This window comes from Camelus bactrianus, chromosome 1 (assembly GCF_048773025.1).
Source record: "Camelus bactrianus isolate YW-2024 breed Bactrian camel chromosome 1, ASM4877302v1, whole genome shotgun sequence".
Classification (NCBI taxonomy): domain Eukaryota; kingdom Metazoa; phylum Chordata; class Mammalia; order Artiodactyla; family Camelidae; genus Camelus; species Camelus bactrianus.
Window position 1 is genome coordinate 104,300,563 of NC_133539.1, and position 20,402 is coordinate 104,320,964.

Sequence of the window (20,402 nt, forward strand, 5' to 3'; positions counted from 1 at the left end):
ATACAGCGTACATCTGATAAAGGGTCTCACACCCAGAATACGGAAAAAAAAAACCTCTCAAATTTTAAGAATAAAAAACAAAAAGCCAATTAAAAACGGGCAAAAGGTTTAACAGGTATTTCAGCAGAGAAGATACATGGATGGTAAATAAGCATATGAAGAGATGCTTGAAGCCATTAGTCATTAAGGACCGGGAAATGAAAACCCCCGATGAAACACCACGTCACACCTTAACTTATAAAAAGGCTGATCATATCAAATGTTGGTAGGATATGAGGGAACTAGAACTCTCACACACTGGGAATGTAAAATGACACAACTTTGGAAACAGTGCGGCAGTGTTTTAGAAAGTTAAATATACACCTACCATGTGATCCAGCATTCTACTCCTAGATGTTTTCCTAAGAGAAAAGAAAACATATGCCCATACATGAATATTCATAGCAACTTTATTTGTAATAACCCCAGTCTAGAAGCAATGCAAATGTCCATCAATGGTGAACAGATAAGCAAATTTTGGTGTGAACACCCACTGGAATACTATTCAGCAGTAAAAAGGAATGAACTGTGGCAGCAAATAAAAATATGGGTGCTTCTTAAAATAATTATGCTGAATGAAAGAACCCAGAGTTTTTTTTAAAAGAGCACATAAAAAAAAGCAAATATGTTCATTAGTGATCAAAAAATGAAATAACAAACTATTCCTCTCCAAGCATAGACTCCAGCCTGTGAAAAAGACATTGATCATAGGAAATTAATACTGACCTGGAGACCAAATGAGGGAATTTTATTTTCGTTTTTGAAGCTTGTTGAGAAATGGCAAGTCAGTCTCCATGATTATTGACTCATTTATATACACAACCACTCCCTGTGCCTCTAGGCCTGACGTCATGCTATTTCATTGGGGAATATTTGTTTGTATTTCTGCAAGAAGAGGATTATTTTCAGTCTCTGTTTCACATTTCTAGGAATTCAGAGCCAGTCCTGGCAACTTCATCTGAAAATCTTGGAGGGGTTGGGAAGGAATGTGGAACTGCCCACACATTGATAAACCTGCCAAGAGATTTTTCTTAAGAAAAAGAAGACGAGAAGGCTTATCTTCTCTGTTTACCAGGAAAAAAAAAAGTTGCTTTTTCTGTAGCTAGTGGGTGGTGATATCCTCTTAGGCTCTATGTGAAAATCCCAGGAGCTGTTGTGTAACACGACCATTATCTGGGAAAGGAATGTGCATTTTTAGATGGAAACGTGAAATTCTAGAACCCATCCCCTGTGAGCAATCAGGCTCCTAAGGGCATCCACACTAGCTTTATAGTAGCCACTTGACAGGGAAATCACCAAGCAGATGTGCTCCAGTGAGTGCTTCTAAGACATCGGCTCTCTGGAGCTGTTTTCACGAGACAGTGGGATTCTTTGTTCTTCAAAACCTTCACATCTCTCAGCACCCGCCTTGTTTTCCTTTTTCTTTTTCATTTCTTTTCCCCCTCAGTGGAAACACCTCTCCTCTCAGATGTAGTAACCATGCTAGTTGCTGCCAAGGGAAATACTGCATTGAATCCAAAGTATTTCTAGTGGGAAGGAAATAACTGTGAAAACAAAAATATTAGGGATCCTGCTTCTTCCCTTATTTTTTTTTTTTAAATTTAGGTATGCTACACAGAAAAAAAAGTACATGAATCCTAACTATATACGTAGATGAAGTTTTACATACGTATGTATTCATGGAACTACCCCCTAGATAAAAATGTAGAACTTTTCTAGGACCTGAGCAAGCTCCCTCACGTGTGCTCCCAAGATCAGTAACACACCCTCCGCGCCCTCCAAAGTAACAGTCTTCTGACTTCTACAGTCAGAGCTCGCTTTTGTCTGTTCCTGAACCCACCTAAATGGAATTAGGTATTCTTTTATGTCTAGCTGCTTGCATCAACATTGTCATGAGGTTCATCCGGGCTCTGTGTAGCAGTCATCCATTCCTCTTTTCAAAAAATTACTGTGTAGTATTCCATTGCATGAATACCCCCACAAAGTATTTTTCTCTTCTCCAGTTGAAGGACTTTTGGGTTGTTTCCAGCTTGGGCCTGCTAGGAAGAATAAACCTATCCCTGGTCAGTTATGTGTATGACAATCATCTTCTTCCAGATTGTGCCCTGGTCTTTTCACTTTCTTAATGTGAGTCTTTGATGAAGAAGAGGTATTAATTTTAATGAACTTCAATATATTTAGCTTTTCCTTTAATGGCTACTTCCATTGTATACTGTTTAAGAAGCCTTGCTTACCCCAAGGCGTGAAGATTTTTTTTCCTATTTTTCTTCTAGAAGCTCTTTTGTTGTTGTTTCACATTTTGTGTTTAAGTCTATAGTCACTCTCAACTTAAGTTTTGTCTGGGATGTGAAGCAAAGGGTGACGAATCATGTTTTTTCCACGTGGGTATCCAACTGACCCCACACCAATTATTGAAAAGACCCTCTTTTCCCCCATTGAATTTCAGTAACACAATTCAATTACCATGTAAGCATGGTCTGTTTCTAGACTATTTTCTATTCATTGGTTTATCTGTTATCCTTATAACAAACCAAACTGTCTTAATTATTAGATCCTTATAGTAAGTCTCAGCATCTGGTCACATAAGTCCTCCTACTTTCTTTTTCTTTTTCTTTTTTTTAGACTATTTACAGCTATTTTAGATCCTTTGCAATTCCCAATGAATTTGGAATCAACTTGTTAATTTCCATGACACAACTCAGGAAATTTTAATTGTTATTGTATTGACTTTATAGGTCATTTTGGGGAGAAGTGACATCTTAACAATATTGAATTTTTCAATGGACATGATATATCTCTCCATTTATTTAGATTTTCTTCAATGTTTCTTGACAATATTTTGTAGTTTTCAGTGTAGAGGGCCTGGACTTACTTTCATTAGATTTTCCTATTTTTTGTTACTATAAAGGGCATTTCTTAAAATTTCATTTTCTAATTGTTGCTAATATGTAGACACACAAGTTGACAAATATACCTTGCATCCAGTGACCTTTCTAAATTCTCTTATTCTCATAGTTTTCTATAGATTCGTTTCTATGTATACAATGTCATCTGTAAATAATGTTAGTTTTATTTCTTTTCCAATTTTTAATAACTTGTCATTTCTTGTTCTTGTATTTTTGAAGTGTCTAGATTTCCAATATAATGTTGCATAGAAGTGGTGAGAGTGGGCACTGTTTCTTGCTCTTCAGCTAAGAGGAAAGCATTCAATAACTTATCATTAAACATGATATTAACTGTAGGTGTTTTGCAGATTTCCTTTGCTAGATTAAGAATGTTTCCTTCTTCCTAGTTTTCTGAAATTCTTTTTAAAATTATAAACAAGTGTTGAGTTTTTGCAAATGCTTTTTCTACATCTGAGATGATGATGCTTTTTTCTCTTTTACTTGGTCAATATGATGAACTGCATCACTTTGTGATTTTTAAATCAACTTCATATTCATGAAACAAAGGGACTTTGGTCATGATAAACCTTTTTCTATACCCCTGGATTTACTTTGCATTTTCTTTAAGATCTTGCATTTCTATTTTGAGTAGTGTCTGGAAACGTTCTGTGCACGGTGGGTGTTCAGGAGTGGCCAGACGCGTGAACTCCTGATTGTGCCTGCGTCAGACTCTGGGTCACTGCTGTGAGGGCTGCATCCAGGTATGCTTTCCTCCCTCCCATCTCCTCCAAACCAGCTTCTCCTCACCACTCTGCAAGGGCCACTTCTGGAAAGAGATCACTTTAATCTTAGGCCAGTCGAAAAGTACTCATACCTGGAGGAGTGCCCAAAGAAGATCAGACCCGCACTTGGGTAATTCCATTCCCAGCAGCCTGGGGGCATCATCCTGGAGCTGGCTCAGCTGGCTTGCTACAGTTGATGGTTAAAATCTCAGAAATTTTGAAAGCTGGTTATTGATTACAACCATCATTAAAAATTAAGCCATATCAACTTGCAATTAAGTAAGTCATATTACAAACAAAGGTAGTAAATACCTCAAACTCAGCACTTTTTAATTATATTTCTATCGACTTTGCCTCATGGGTAATTTACATTTATTGTTTCTATGTGGTGGAAATGCTATCTAATGGTTGGTCACTGATCATCTCTTCCCAGCTCTGTATTTGGTGGCATCACAGTGGAGCTTGAAACTGGCTGTGGTGGGAGTATTTACACCATGGAAAGTAGCAAACACTACACATCAGGGATTTTAATTTTTGGCCCCTTGGTGATGACGTGCACCTCCAAAGCCACATCCAGCCCCACCTTTGGGTCACTTTGAAACTGTTGTTCCTTAGGGTTTACCCTATAGACCCTCTGCCCCCTTATAGAGCCACCCCATGGACATCATGACTCTGGCACCAGGAATTTGGCCTGTTTTTCTATTATTGTGGCTAGCTTTGTGTGGCTTTAGGCCCCACGCCCATTCTCTCTTCAGGGTCAGGACTTTGTAAGATAATTAGAGCCTGGGCTCAGGTGGGACCACAAGACAGAACAGATGGGAAGGGCCTGGAAAGAGATGCACAATCATGACTTCTGAGGACAGAGTGGCCAGGCTGATGGAAGACACCCTCCCAGCCCCCCACCCCCACCCAAAGAGCGGTGCATAAACAGTCAAGGACTGAATGACAGACTTTATTAGAAACGCTCCTCATTCATCAGTCAAATTCACATTAAAGTGGCGGGAAGCAGTGCCATCTGGGGCTCTGGTATCCCACTGCTGTGACAATTTCCAGTTAAAAATCAGTCTGGGCAGAAAGCGTTGGAAACACGAGAGGTGCTGTGGTGGTGGCGGTGGCCGCAGTGGGGGCAGCATCGTCCCTGTGGGAGGACAGGCTCCCTCCGGCAGGTGAAGGTGCCCCACATCCACCTGTCCAGTTACAAGGCTGCCCCCACGGCCCCAAACTGATAAATAAACAGCACGTCACACACACACACACGTGAAACAGAAACAGACTCATACAAGTCTCCTAAAGTGAAAAAATAATTCGCTCAAATAAAGCTTTGTGGCAGCCAGGCTGTATCCTGAATGGACGGTTGCCTGGAGACCCTCAGCACCCCAGGAAACCTCCCCAGCCCCAGGACATCATCCCTGTGGGCGTCACAATGCCCCCAGTTCCCCCATTAGCACCTTTGGACTAAGTACTGCCCTCACCACATCATTTTAAAATGCAACTTAAAACAACAACAATAATAAAGGATACACTCTGTCCCTGGGGTGAATTAGTCAGACTCAGCTTCCCTGAATAGAGGTGCTTGGGGCATCCAGAGACTGGGGGTCCGCGGTGGGGAAGGAGGGCACGCACGCGAGAGGAGGAAGTAAACAATGTTCAGAGAGGTAAGCTGGGAGGTGTCTCCACACTGCTTTGTCCACTTGCCGATTCTGCAGTTGGGCATCCCTGGGTAACAGTCATTCAAAGGGGTACAAAGTCCTAAAGTGTCACGACAATCCTGCTGCCCTGGCGAGGGGTGGGGGCGCAGAGGGGCACCGGCGTCAAGCTGCTTTCACCATTCATTATTCAGAGGCAATTTGCTCCCGGAGCTGGCCAATTTTCCCCTGGCCCCGTCTGCACCAGGGCACACAACAGAAAGTCTCCTGCCCAAATGTTTTATTCATCCTCTTGAATAAGGAAACAGGCTCTTGGATCAATATACCAGTGGCCGCTGTGTCCTGCTGGGCGGGCAGGATCTCTGCAGGCTCTGGGCTCTTCCTGGAGGTATCTGACTTGGGAGGGCGGCTTCCAAGGCAGAAAATACTGTTGGCAACAGACATTTCGTTTTCAAAGTTGGGAAGATGTCCTGGGTGACGGTGAGATGACAGGCCGGGGGCTGTGGGTGTCCCCGCTGCCCCTCCGCCCTGGCTCACTGGTACTGCAGATAGTTTTTGAGAGACTGAGGCAGGGGCAGGGAGCCGATGTCCCCCAGGCGCTGGCGGCCCAGGGCCAGGCGGATGGATCTCCGGCACAGGTCCATCAACGGCAGGGGCTCGGCTGCAAAGAGAGGGCGTGGATTAGTCTCGCCCCTGCTTCCTCATGCCTCTCACCCCCACCTGCTGCCTGCACACCCCTGGCCCGCCTGCCCTCTGAGCTGCCCTTCAGGGCCCTGGGCTCCCACTCTGAGAAGTCTTGTCTGGTTATATGAGCTGAAGGCTTCTAGCAGTGTTCTTCAAACTGGAATGCAAACGATTAGACTGAAGAATCATGGAATCAATTCACTGGGTGGTGACCAGCAATTTTGAAAAAATAGAAAAGAAAGAGAAAATGGAAAGCAATGCCTGTATCAAGGGGTTCCATGTCAGCTCTGTCTCTGAGGTAGATGTTTCACACTGTGATGTGTGTGTCTCAATGTAAAAAAATACTTCTCACAGCGGATTGTGATAAAAATGAGAGGCTGCCCTAGGGTGGATCTGCAGGGGGTGCTTCTTAGAAGCAGGTGAGGTTTAGGGGGGCTGTTTAAAATGACTTTGGACCCTCAAACTTCTCCTGTGTCCTCTTTTGATGGTCAGAGAAATGCATTTCTTCTAATACCCAGTTCTAGAAAACATCATGAGTTAAAATCCATAAGCCAAGGAACCTCTGGACTTACGACTGAGTTTTAACTAGCTTTATTGCAGACATACTTATGAAGCTTTTATTCTCTTCCAGGCCCCAGTGATACAGAGATAACTAACTCAAGGCCAAAGGCAGCTCTGGAAGTGGAGGAAGGGTCCTGGTCTGAGTTTAAATATGTGAATAATTGTAATAGAGTGTAATATATGCAATAATTCCTAAATGCACAGGGACAGACACTGGGCAGTTCCTGTACGGAAGTGTTGTTTGAAAGCTTCAAAGAGAGGATACCTGAATGGGATTTTGAAGGGTGAATAGGAGTTTTATGTGATGTGAGGTTGGGGAGGGCATTCTAGGCAGAGAAAACAGGAAAAAGCACAGAGGCATAAAACAGGACAGGCTGGGAGGCCTGGAGGGAGAGGAATGTATCAGTCAGCTGGATCAGGAGTGAAGATGCTGGTGGTCACATGCTGTCTTGGAGGCTTGCACAGCCCTAGTTTCCCCAAGTAGGCAGGAACATGGTGGAGGCCTGGAGCTGCATCTTAACACTTTTTTTGTCAATAGAACAAGTGATATTTTAAAAGCATCCAATAATATGCACTGATACAATAAAACTGTAAATGGTAAATGCTAACACAAGAGTTGTGACAGGAATAATATCACAAGGGGATAGAAGAGATGGGAAGGTGGTCAAGAGTGCATTTTATACGATAAATGCTGGAGAGGGTGTGGAGAAAAGGGGACCCTCCTACACTACTGGTGGGAATGTAGTTTGGTGCAGCCATTATGGGAAACAATACGGAGATTCCTTTAAAAACTAAAAATAGAGTTACCATATGATCCAACAATCCCACTCCTGGGCACATATCTGGAGGAAACTCTAGTTCGGAAAGATACATGCAATATGCAGATACTAATATATATAAAATAGATAAACAACAAGTTTATACTGCATAGAACGGAACTATATTCAATATCTTGTAGTACCTTATGTTGAAAAAGAATGTGAAAATTAATATATCTGTGTTCATGTATGACTAAAGCATTATGCTGTACACCAGAAATTGACACAACATTGTAGACTGACTATACTTCAATAAAAAAATGCATATATACTAAAAAAAAATGATACATGTATCTCAGTGTTCATAGCAGCACTATTTACAATAGCCAAGACATGGAAACAACCTAAATGTCCGTTGACAGATAACTGGATAAAGAAGATATGGTACATATGTACAATGGAATACTACTCAGCCATAAAAAGAATGAAATAATGCCATTTGCAACAACATGGATGGACCTAGAGATCGTCATTCTAAGTGAAGTAAGTCAGACAGAGAAAGACAAATATCCTATGGTATCACTTACATGTGGAATCTAAAAAAATGACACAAATGAACTTATTTACAAGACAGAAATAAACTCACAGACATAGAAAACAAACTTATGGTTATCAAAGGGGAAAGTGCGGGGAGGGATAAATTAGGTGTTTGGGATTGGCAGGTACAAACTACTATACACAGAATAGATAAAAAAAACTAGGTCCTACTGTATAGCACAGGGAACTGTATTCAATAGCTTGTAATAACTATAATGAAAAAGAATATATATATATATGTATAACTGAATCACTATGCTGTACACCAGAAACCAACACATTGTAAATCAATTAAACTTCAATAAAAAAAAAAAAGAATATGCCATTTTAAAAAGCTCCCTCGCCAAAAAAAAAAAGAGTGCTTTTTATAGGAATTTTCATTTACTAGAGCTGCAGAGTTAATAAGGAGAGCGATGAAGATCAGAGCCGGACTTGGCTGATGCTTTGGAAGCTGTGCACAAGAGTGTGTCCAGCCCTCCTTCACTTGAGGCGAGTCTGCGTGGTGGCACACTTTTACCTCCGTATCCCCTTTTGATCCTCATACAAACCCTCGTGGTTAGCCAGGGAGGCCTAGGTATCCCTTTTCAGGCCTAGAAGGCAGATCACTCACCCTGAGTCACGTGGTCTTGGCCAACACTTGACCCCGCTCCAGGTGTCTCTATCTCTTCCCTGGCAACACCCCTGTGCCCAGTTCTCCTGCTCCCTGTCCTCCATGTAGTTCTGATTCGAGCTTTGCACTATCCCCTGAATTATGCCTCTGTGAACCCCTTTCCCCCTCTTCCGACCCGAATCCTCCCATCTTCGACATCTTGCTGGAAGCTGATCTTCCCACTGCAAGTTTCCACGATCTCCTTTTAGCTCCTATGGCACCAATGCTTGCTACCTGTGCCGCTGGATGCTGGGGAGGAAAAAACCTGAAAAGTCCTTTACTTAATAAGCAATTTCTACTTGTTTACTGTGCAACATGAGAGATGAAATATAATTGTAGCTATTGTTTCCTGAAGGTGTATTACGTGGCTAGGTGCTGTGCTAAGCTCTTGATTTGTACCAACTCACGTGAATGTAGGTATCGAACTCATATCACTATAACCTCTTGTACTAGGAACTATTATTATTACCCCCACTTTAAGGAAGAGGAAACAGAAGCACAGAGAGGGTAAGTCACTTGCCCAAGGACACACAGCTGGTAAATGGCAAAGCTGGGTGTTGGACCCAGGCAGCTAGAAACTCTTATAGCTTAACCACATTTATTGAGCAACTGTTCTGTCCCCCTTTCTATGTTAGGTTTATCTCATTTAGAGGGGATCGTTCCTACTTTAGAGAAGAGGAAGCTGAGGCTCAGAGGTGAAGAGGCTTGTCCAGAATCACACGATCCAAAAGCCAGTATTTGGAGATGCATGCTGCATCCCTCAAACTCCATGCAATTATGAAAGGTTGTTTTAAGGTGAGAAGGGAAGGAGAGGGTCACCTGTCTCCCAGGCTCGCACAGTCCACAGGTTCTTACTCTGGCTCTGATCACTTTCCAGCTCACCGGTGCGCACTTCTCCTGTGTGAGGTCTGCACCAACCTAAACGAGCTACCCTGCCACCAAATATCTTTTCTGCTCTCACACTCACCTATTCCAACGTGGACCCAGCCTGCCACATTCCTATTCTCGGGGCCATCAGACCCAGTTCCTCCAGCACATCCCCTTCCTGAGGATCTCTAGGAATCTGGAGTCCCTGATTTTGAGCTCCAGCTCTGCCAGCTGTAAGTTTGTGCCTTTATGAAAGGTACTCTGAGTGCTTATTTCTTTATCTGTAAAATGGAGCAACGATCTGCAGATTTCCAGAGAAGATTAAAGAAAACGACAGGTGCACTGCACTTCACCCTGGGCACAGTGCACAGCGGGAGCTCGGGAAATGCTGGTCTCCACTCCGGGTGTCTTGGCTGAACCCCTCTGGGTATGTGCGCCTTGGGCCCACCCTGGCCCTGGTGCTGTCCTCCTCCACTCAAACAAATGTGGCAAGGATTTTCTATTTCATTCATTTAACAATGAATGGTTACAAAGCGTGAACTTCTTAAAAGACATGAGCCTGACTCATCTGTCTTAGGATCCACCCCCCAGCCCCCAGGAGGCTGTCCCAGGGGGATGGCCCAGAAACGGTCTGTTAAATGAATGAGATGACTTGCTGCTTTTGTGGGGGCGGGTCTTCTACAGCTGTTTTAAGCTATTGAAATAAATTGCTCTTACCTGGCAACGTTTCTGTCTTGGCTCCCCACACTCCTGCACCTGCCCTAAGAACAGGGCAGGTCTTAATTGACAAGAGATTTGTGGTGAAGGCTGAATGAGTTAGAAAGTGTAAGGCACTGGGCACAGTGACCAGCACACAGTAGGGATTCAACATACAGCACTTCCAGCCATCTCCTCCCCATCCAGGCATTTGTTTGGTCGTCTTTTGTGAGGATGAGCTTGGGCAGGGCTGTTAAACATGGGCTCTCCAGGGAGGCCAGCAGTTCCTTCTCTGATTGAAGGAAAACAGGCTTGCATTTTGCATCAGGAAAATTTCGAGCTGTTATCATTTGATAGTCATTGCCAAAGCTTAAAAGTTTCTCAATCACTTTAGAGCTCTAGGCACATAGTAGGTCCCTAATGCCCAAAATGCTAAGCCTGGTCTGCAAACCTGATTCCCTGTGTGTTTCCTGCCCAGTTAGGAGCTGAAGAGAAGGAAAGAGCTCTGTTTACCTTCATTCCTCTGCAGTTACCGAAATCGATCCAGAGCCCAAACTCCATAGGAAGCGAGAAAGAGGGGTTGGAGTTCAGAGCATATCTTTAGCTCTAAATGTGAAATATAAACCATCTAGCCTCATTTCTGAGGGAATGTTAACTGATGACTTCAAAGTAACTAACCCCAGAGTGCACAGAGAAAGTTCTTGTCATGGCCGTGGCACTTCCAGAGCTCTGAGGATGCCCAACGTGGCCTGGACCAACCCCCAACTCCTTTCTTTCTCTCCTTGACTGTGGAAGCCTTCTCAGAACTACCAAACGTCAAGGCTTGTAAATGATCACCCAGGTGGGAAGAGAAACAGCATCTTTCAGTACGGGAGCGATCCTTAGAAATATTTCCCCGACAAAGACAGACTTTTAAAAAGGAATCATGAATATCCAAGTAGCCCATAAATATAAGAAAAAGTGCTCAACTTCAAGAGTCATCAGAGAAGTGCAAAATTAACACTATAATGTGACTCTGCTGTATGCCAATAAGAATGGCTCCAATGAAAACAAGACAGTAGCAAGTGCTGATGAGGCTGTGGAGCAACTGGAACTCTCATATGGCTTCAGGTGGGCGAGTGAACTGACACAACCACTTGGGAAAACGAGGAGCATCCACTAAGGCTGAGCTTATGGCTCACAGCCTCCTCCTGGTGTACACACGCTCACCAACACGTACATGGATGCTAAGAGAGGCACCAAACTGGAAACAAGAATTCCACAGTCCACCAATGGTGAAACGTGTACATAAACTGTGTCTCTTCATATAGTAGAACACTGATCAGCCATAAGGAGGAAGGAATCACAATTACATGCAAAAAAAACATGGATGAATCACTTGAACATCATTTCAGGTAAAAGAACATTTTGTGTAACTTCATCTGTATAGACTTCAAAACAGGATGATGAAGTTAGGGCAGTGGTGACACGGGGGGAGCAGTGATTTGGGGGCAGGTATGGTTCCGCTCCTTGAGTTGAGTTCTGGCAATACCACTGTGTTCAGTTTGTAAACATCATCAGGCTTAAGCACCTGAGACCTGTACATTTTCAGTATATATGTTATACTTCAAAAACAAGTTTACATTAAAAATAAAAGTCACTGACTGAGTTAGGAGTGCCCTGGCTTCCTGGTGGGTGGGTGTGAATATGACACAATTCAGGCATCTTCCCACCTGCCCCAGTGGGCAAGGAGGGGAGAAAGGGCTGGCTTGGAATCCCAGTTCCTGCTCCCACCACCAGGGGGCCAGCTGGCTCGCCTTCCTGGAGCCATATTTTTCTCATCTGTAAAATCGGGGTAGTGACACCTCCACCCATGCCTTGTGACGACAGTATGATACAACATGCTCCTTCCCTCAAAGGCGTTCTCTCTACACTATATCTTATTTCAGGCTATCAGCCTGAGATGTACCTTTAAAAATAGTACCAATTTACTTATTGTAGTTCTAAAGATGCCCCAGTACATCATCTTAATTGACAACAATGCTTTGCTCTTGATGAAGATTTACTGGGGCCAGGGCTGGATGTCTGGTTCTGTGCTAAAAATATCATAAGGCAATCATTTCCAAAGTTCTCCGGTAAGCTGAATATTCCATAATTCTCCACCACTCACCTCCTGCCTGACCCTGAGTAAGCCACAGAACTTCCCAGGGCCTCTGTTTTGCTGTCAATAAAATAGGGGAGTTAGTTTATCTGGCTATGACGGTCATGTCTTTGATGGAAACAGCGGAGATCCTGGCACAGAGATTGGTGGCTTAAGCTGCTTCTCTGGGCCCCTTGAGGTCTCCTCTGCTGACAGTGGGGAGATGCCAAGACATGTTAGTCACTACCTGAACCCTTTCCCTACATTTATATTTTGAAAAAAAGAACAATGTTTTTAAGGTCAAGAGGTGAAGTTCTTTAGCAACAGTTTTTGACAATGATCAGCAGATGGGGGAAGCTTTGAGTGACAACCCTGAAATCAGAACTTAAGTAGACCTGGGAACTGTCTGTTTTCTGCAAGAGAAAGGAGAAGACGAACATAGGGGCAAAGGCACACACTCTCTACATGACAGACACTGTGTGACTCACTTTCTGCAGACTATGGCCTTGGTGTCCAAAGACTCAGAGAACTGCCTGCGTGCCTCTGGGCCTCCCCTCATGCTATTCCTTCAGCTAGAACACCCTTCCCTGTACTGCTGTCAGAAGCCTGCCTCCTCTCTCAGGACACAAATCAAGGGTCATCTCCTCCCCAGTGACTTGGCTCCTCCACCTTCTAGGTCTACAGCTGTCAGGTGTCAATCCCCTTAGCACTATACAAATGGACAAATATGTCATTACCTGCTCATTTCTAAAATATGGCATCTTTGTACCACCTAGCTTTAAAGGCCAACAGAGACCTCAGCTTACATCTAGATAGTACTCAGAATCTAGAGTTTTCTCTTAGTAAGTTTTACTGTTTCCCCAGCAAAAAGGGTTGTGACTATAGCTGGGACAAAGGCAGCATCTTCAGATGAACCCTCTGCCAACAAGCATGACGGGCACAGGTGGTCCCCACAGCCCAGGGGGGGCCCTCGCTTTCCCCGGGATAGAGGGCAGTCCAGTCACTTCACATGCGTGGAGGAGAGATGCGCAGCAAAACAGCCCTCCGTTATGCACAACCTGCCCTGAACGGTGTGTGGCTGTGCTCAAGGGGGCAGCCTGGACCCACATGTGTGTGCCCCTTCCACCCAGCATCTCCCTGAAATGACACGTGCACATGTGACATGTGTGTGTATGAAGGAACTGACAGCTGGAGAGTCAGTCACTGAAGACACTAGGGTAAATTTCAGGAAGACAGAAAACAGGTGGATAGGATGGTGGAGAAACCAAGTAGAGAGCCAGCAGCCCTGGACACCAGGGGTGAACGTGGTTCTCACCGAAGAAGCTCCCTGAGAAGCCCCAAGCTCCAGCAACAAAGGGCAGAGTATGCACGGAGTGATCAGGGTGATCCCTTAAAGGTGTGTAAGCCCAACGTCTGGGGCACTTGTCCCGGCCGATGCCCTGGCCAGCTCTCTGAAGGAGGTGGGCAGCCTTGGGGAGGCTCCTGGTTGGTGCTGATGTCCAACAGAGAAGCCCAATGGAGCGTGAGCCCTTCTCCACCGCAGAGGTGGCCGTGGTGGGCCGTGGAGACTGGAAGACACTTCCATCTGGGTGACATGCCCTAAGGGCCAGCCCACCCACCAGCTCCCTGCCCCAGTACTCAACGGCAAAGTGGGGCCAGCAAAACGTTCTCACCAAATGACTCCACGGTGCTCTGAGGCAAAGGGGAGCTACACTGCTGCAGAGCAGACAGCAGCAACATTTTCAGATGTGTTCAGTGGCTCTTAAAGAAGAACCTCTACCCACCCAGCCTGAAAGCTACTTAAGGAGGTACTCCAGTAAAATGAAGAAGGAATCTTAGAAACACGATGGCACAAGCTTCCAGGAAAGGAGGAGAGTTAATGGAAGACAGGCGCAAAGGAAGGGAGAATGAGTGATGTCAAGGTCCAGTCGATTGCGATGCTTGGAAGAGCCTCCTTCCAGTGGCTGTGGTTTCTCTAAGTGCCAGCCCCCTGACAATGCTCTGCACCTCCTTACCTCTGACCCCAGCCCTCAGCTTCCCCCTCTCGGGTCTCCCATTGTGCCCTCTGGAACTGCCGCTCCACACGAAAATGGCGCCCCGACTTCTCTGAAAGCTCCCTCCACCTCCTGCCCTGATTGAGCCCAGTGTTCTCCCAGGACACCACTGCCCTTCAGCCTTCCCTGGGGGATGTTTGCGTCTCAGGACTTCTGGCTTCCTCTGCCACATACAAAGCTCTGCAGCCTCCATCTGCTGGGAGAGGCCCCAGCTCCTCCGTGGCTCACACCACTGCGCTAGGTCCTCTCCTGATCCTTGCTGCTGTCATCTGCTGACCTCTGGCCCCTCATTTGTCAGGGCTCTGGTCTGGCCTCCCTGGTCCCCTTTCCACCCACGCCCCCCACCCCGATGATGGAATCCTCCGCTGGCACAACCTCTCATCACTCGGCCTCCTAGTTCTGGACCGCCTCATCCTCAGGGCCCCGCTCCTCCACCCGGCTACCACTCCCTGGGCCACACCACAGACCTCAGCATTGACCCGAAATGCCCCTTCCAGGACCCCAGTGACGCCGGCTCAGCCACCTCCATTGTGACCATTACTTCCCCCTCTCTCCTCGCTCAGTCCATCAGCATCCCTTCCCCTCACCTCCTTCCTCACCCAGCAGAATAATTCACTCTCCCCAGGGACAGAGGGTCCAGGGACAGACAGGAAAGATGGGGGTGGTGATGGCCAGGGAGTGGCTGTAGGGGGAGCAGTGTTGGGGGCTGGACCATGAATTGGGGTCAAGAAGCCTTTAGAATTCAGTTCCACTCCAGGGCCTCCTCCTCTCCCCGACCCTGCCTCACAGTTCAGTGGGAAGTGGCTGAGCAGCTGGCAGCCCTGGGTGCTGGCCGGCCTCAGCCACCATCTGGCGGAGGGGCCTTGCCATCCTCCTCGGGGCCTCAGCCTCTACCCGGGCGGCAAGTGGCTTGGCAATAAGGCTGAGGGTCCTTTCTACCAGCTGGCACTTGGCAGAACAAAAGTCACATTTAATCCTGGCAGTGGAAGGACTCTGGCTGGACCCCATCAAATTGGGCTTCAACACACAAGACAAAAGTGAGTGGCAAGGCCAGGGATGCCTGTGAGATAAATGTTAGATGAGCCTTGGAAACCCAGGGCTGTGGCTCCCAAGCTGCTGGCACAGGCCAGGTGGGCATCCTGGGGGAGGTGGCTGGTTATAATTTGCTGTTATTTCGAAGGAAAGGCTGGCTACTCAGGGGCTGTACTCAGCTTTACCAAGTGAGGCTTGTTTTAGCCACAGGTTCGCATCAGCACTGTCAGAGGAATGAGGGATCTGGTGACTTGAATCCCCCATCTGAGGGCCTTCCAGCCACCAGGACTCTCTGTCTTGCCAGCCAAGATCTTGGCAGGGCTGCAGCTGACTGCCCGCTCACTTGCTGCCATGCCTCGCCCTGCCAAAGCCAGGGGGGAGCTAGCTGCTGCCCTCTCCCAGCTGTGAGGACCAATGAATGGTTCCAGGCAGGTGCTGGGGACTCAAGCCCTCCTGGAGGGTTTGTGGCCTCGGCCCGTTGGGCCTTCTCAACCTCCAAGCAGACGCAGCCTGGAGAAACCTCTGTGTGCTTGGTTGGGAAGGAGTGGGGAGAGGGAAGACGGGCGCAACACCTGCCCAGCCTCTGAGAGCCTGGCTGGGGGGAGGGCGCTGTGCTAGGGAGGACTCCTAGCTCAGCCTCCACCCTAGAACAAGGCCAAGACCAGCAAGCTTGAACAATGTTAAGATGTCTTCACGCCCCATTCTGCAGAAGGGGACATCAAGGCATGAAGAACTTCACTTTTAATTAAAGGCTTCTCAAGAAGGGTTTGGAGGGATACCAGAGTCCTAATGTCGTTTTGTGGACTCTGAAGAGAAAGTCTTGTCCAACTGTTGCTCATCACACATGTGTGTATTCATCAGACTTCTACTTAGAAACGTGCTTTCCAGGAGCTGCACAGGGGGCTGGGCACACAGAGGCTCATGGGGCTACAGATGGGGCAGGGAGACTGAAATAAATGGTTCAGCCCAGAGGGGTCTGTGCTTAGAAGGAATTGTAGGGGGAGCTGTGAGAGCCAGGAAGAGGGGCACGTAACTCAGTCTGGGGGTGTCCAGGATGGCTTCCTGGAGGAGGCTGCAGCTAAGAGATGTTCTGGAGGATGAATAAGACTTTGCTCTACTGAGGGGTGAGAAGGATGTCTGTTGGCCTTTCTGAAGGCATATCTCTAAGATGAGTTCAAAGAAATCTCTTCTGTGTGACATCGGGGAGAGTTCACAGTTTTCTCAGAAGATAATTTGAAGAAACAATAACCAATTAGTGGAGAAAATCTAATCTGTTAAAAAAAAAAAAAAGCCAGTGTCCTCACCTCACTGGGAACAGAGACTGGACCCTAGGTGTCTTAGCCAAGTGCCAGAGTGGCTGATGGGCAGCGTCTGGGGACGGATCCACACCATGTGACATCCTACGCATCACCTGACTGTGTGGGCATCGCTGTTCAAGTGAAAAAAGTTCCAAAAAGGCACAGCTCCCCTTCCTTTTACATACCCCTGAATTCTGACCAGAATGCTCAGTATTGGTAATCCCAAAGCCTGAAATATTTTTATTTTGGAGGGGAAACAAAAGTGATTCTACATACCTCATTTTGTTTGGTTTATTTATTTATTGGGGAGGGGCAATTAGGTTTATTTTTATTTGTTTAATGGAGGTATTGGGGACTGAACCCAGGACCTCATGCATGCTAAGCACATACTCTACCACTGAGCTATACCCTCCCCTACACACCTCATTTCAGTGTGTCCTTAGCACCTACTATTACCTGAATTAGAGGCACCTGGGCTCGGGTCTGGGACCTAGTGAGCTATTCAAAGTGTGGTCTGTGGGCCGGCAGCTTCGGCTTGGCCTGGGTGCCTGCTGGAAATGCAGGGTCTTGAGCCCCATCCAGACTGACTGCATCAGAACCAGCATTGTAATGAGATCCCCAGGGAATCCCATACACGGGTCTACAGACCTGCTCCAGTGGGTTGCTCCACAGACCACCCCAATGCCCTGCGGTGAAACCAAGTGCCTCCCGTTCCTCCTCACTGCTGAGTTTCTCTGATGGGTCTCAAGTCTGGACCTTCAGACACACTCATCTTGTCCCTCCTCTGTCCTCCAAATCCGCCCCACCCCCAAGCCTTCCACATCCACCTTCTAAACATCTCTGTTCTACTCCGATTTTCCATCTTCATGACCAGCCCTCTGGTTACTTCCTGACTCTACCATGAAAAGTAGCCCCCCGAGGGCTCCCTGCCTGCACCCTCGCCCCATCGGGCACAGCCCACACCCTCTGCTGAGAAAGCCTCTCCCGCCCTCCGCATACCCCTCCCCAGCAGAGGCCTTTGAGTGGTTCTTGTCACTATGGAGACTGTCTGAGGAGCCCACGGAACAGTTCCTGTGGTTACTGTCAGACATCATCCTCTAATTTCTGATTTAGGAAACATGGTCTCCCTGCCCTGGCCCATGATAAATCCCTGACCACTATGGAGGGTTCCAGAATCACCTCCTGTTGTTGGTGTTGTCTTCACCCCCTGTTGACTGTGGGTTCCCACAGGCAGGGACTGGCTTTTGTCCTTGCTCCCAGCCCCACGGCTCTGCTCTGGACATCGTGGGCGCGGGGTCAGTGGGAATGGGCAGGCCGATGTCTGGGGCTGGGGAGGCAGCTGCAATAAGCCTTCATTTCTACAAAGCAAACTAGGGCCCGGCTTTTCTGGTACAGGGAATGAATTTTAAAAGTAGCCCTTTCAAACTGCCCTAAGTCGGCTAAAGAACCCTCCAGCAAGGTTCCTGCAGGCAGACAGAATTAGCAACACACTGCGCCAGTTCCTCGGTCTGCTGGAGGGGTGCTCCTGACTCAGCTGAAAAGTTTCCCAGAAAATCTGAGTGTTTTCAGTTTGGAGCCTGTCCCAGGGAGCTGCACGATGGCTGGGCACCACGGCCCTGCATGAGGACAGCCCCTGGTCACGCGGGGAGAGCCTCAGGGCGGGGGGCCCTCTGACTGGCACGTACCCTGCACCACGGATCATCCCACCGTCCCCAGGAGTTTCCTCTGCTGCTGCTGCCATGGGAACAGCCTGGCTGCCCCTCCAGGTACTGTAAGAAGCACCTCCAACGTGGGGAGACAACAGAGGGGAGCAGGGTCCTTCAGAGACAGTTGGTGCTTATCCCAGGCGGGGTGAGGTTGGGGACTCAGGGATGGGACCCCCATTTCTTATGGTGTGTCCCCTTCTAAAGAAGAATGAGTGTGGGGACAGTGGGACTCGCCAACCAGAGAGCAGGATTCACTTAAAGCCATGGTGATGAACACGGTGTGGTACTGAGAAAGGAGGAGACAAACTAGAAAGTTCGAGAACTAAAACTAAACGAGGCATCATTCAGACGCATACTATATGTGAAAAATCTAGAAGGAACAGTCAACACAAAATTCAGAGGAGTGGCTGCCTTGAGGCAGAGGGGTGGGGGTCGGCAAGGCTGGACCCACGAGGGGGACAGAAGGGCCTGACTGTCAGTGTTCCAGTCCTGTGGGCTGGATGATGGATTCACGGCGGCACTGAATCAGAAAGAAGTAAATACAAGAATCAGCAAAGTAGAATGGATGAGGGCTCTGCACGGCACCAATGATGACAGTCTATTACAACTAAAGATTATGTTTAATCCAATCCTGTGTATGAGAGGTTCAGTTAAATGGAAACAGAGAGAGAGAGACAGAGAGCAAAGTGAACGAGAAAAGTCATGCGCTGGCCTCAACCTGGCTCAAAGCAAGAGCTCGGCTAGAGGTGGAATTACAGTGTAATTCTAGTTAATGGGCAGTGATGCCCTTGCCTGCTGAGGACTGAGTGCAGCTCCGGGGGAGGCATCGCTGGAAAGCAGACGCACAGGCCTAGGGTGAGAAGACACAGACCTGGTTCTGGTCTCATGTGGCAGTTGCTTCCTCCCTAGAAGGGGGACCACCTCTGCCTCTCCGGAAGCAAGGGGAGGGTGAGACGGGGGTGGAGGGAAAAGGTACCCAGTGTGGGGCCTGGCACACGTGGGCCATCATCAAATGACAGCTGTTATGGTTCTCAGAGCAGTTTGTCCTTTAGGACACAGTGAAAAAAAAGAGGCAGCTGGTGTGGTGAGCTGAGGACCGTGCACCCCGGGTGGGACGCCTCCACGTCGACAACTGCAGAAAATTCCTACCAGCGGTGTGCGCAGGCCGGCACAGCCAGCACGTTAGGGAGCCGGGGTCCGGACCCAGCCCCGTGGGACCCTGACTGCAGCCCTGTCCATCAGCCTCTTCTACTTTTGGGGATGTTCCTTCCAATCTTTTCATCAGAAGCAGAAGCATGAAGACACCAGTGGGCGTTGCTAGGTTTTCCAAGCACATCTTGGTGTGCTCACTGCGCTCTCTAGCCGGGTGTTTGGCAATAACGATATACAACGTGAACAGACACAGCAAGGACTTAGCCAGCCCTTCCTACGTCCTGAGGCGTCCTGAGCACTTCACGCGTCTTACTGCCCTTACTCCTCACTGTGACCCAGTCGGGTAGCTACTATTATGAAAGCCCATTTATAGACTGAAGAAAGCGGGGCACAGAGACTTTAAGTCACCCACCGAAAGTCACAGTGAAGTGGTGAAAATGGGACTGGAATTCAGGCAGCACGGTTGCCAAGCTCTCGGGGGGGGAGCTGGGGTGACAGTCACTGCCAAGGAACTCCAGCCCTACCATTCTGTCACTCACTGTCAGTGCCCCGGTGCCCCGGACCCCAGCCCAGCTCCCTGTGGTGCAGGGAGCTCCCTGTCTCTGCACTGGTGGCCCCTGAATGGAGTGGAGGTAGGCCCCCAACCCAGCAAAGCCCAGCCATGGCTGGCAGGTGAGCTGTGAGGCAGCCCAGATGAAGGACCCTGCTGAGTGGAGACAGGTACTAAGGGGATGTTCAATCCACCTGGTTCTGTCTGGGGTTTGGCCTGAAGACCTTGGAGAGGAGGAGGAAGCAGGTGCAGGCTGTGTGAGGGGGTCTTCTCCCTGGCAGGCCCAACTGCCAGAACCAACCCCCTGGGGCTGGCCTCCTCGCAACC

General features: G+C 47.7%; 1 protein-coding gene across 1 annotated transcript in view; it reads right to left on the minus strand.

The window, feature by feature from the left end:
* Nucleotides 1-4,645: 4,645 nt before the first annotated feature.
* The window catches only part of SPSB4 (splA/ryanodine receptor domain and SOCS box containing 4), a 73,060-nt gene continuing 57,303 nt past the window's right edge, over nt 4,646-20,402 (minus strand). The window contains exon 3 of the mRNA XM_074370522.1: nt 4,646-6,013. Within this exon, the coding sequence (XP_074226623.1) occupies nt 5,886-6,013 (128 nt within the window). The 3' untranslated portion in view covers nt 4,646-5,885. The remainder of the gene's footprint in view (nt 6,014-20,402) is intronic.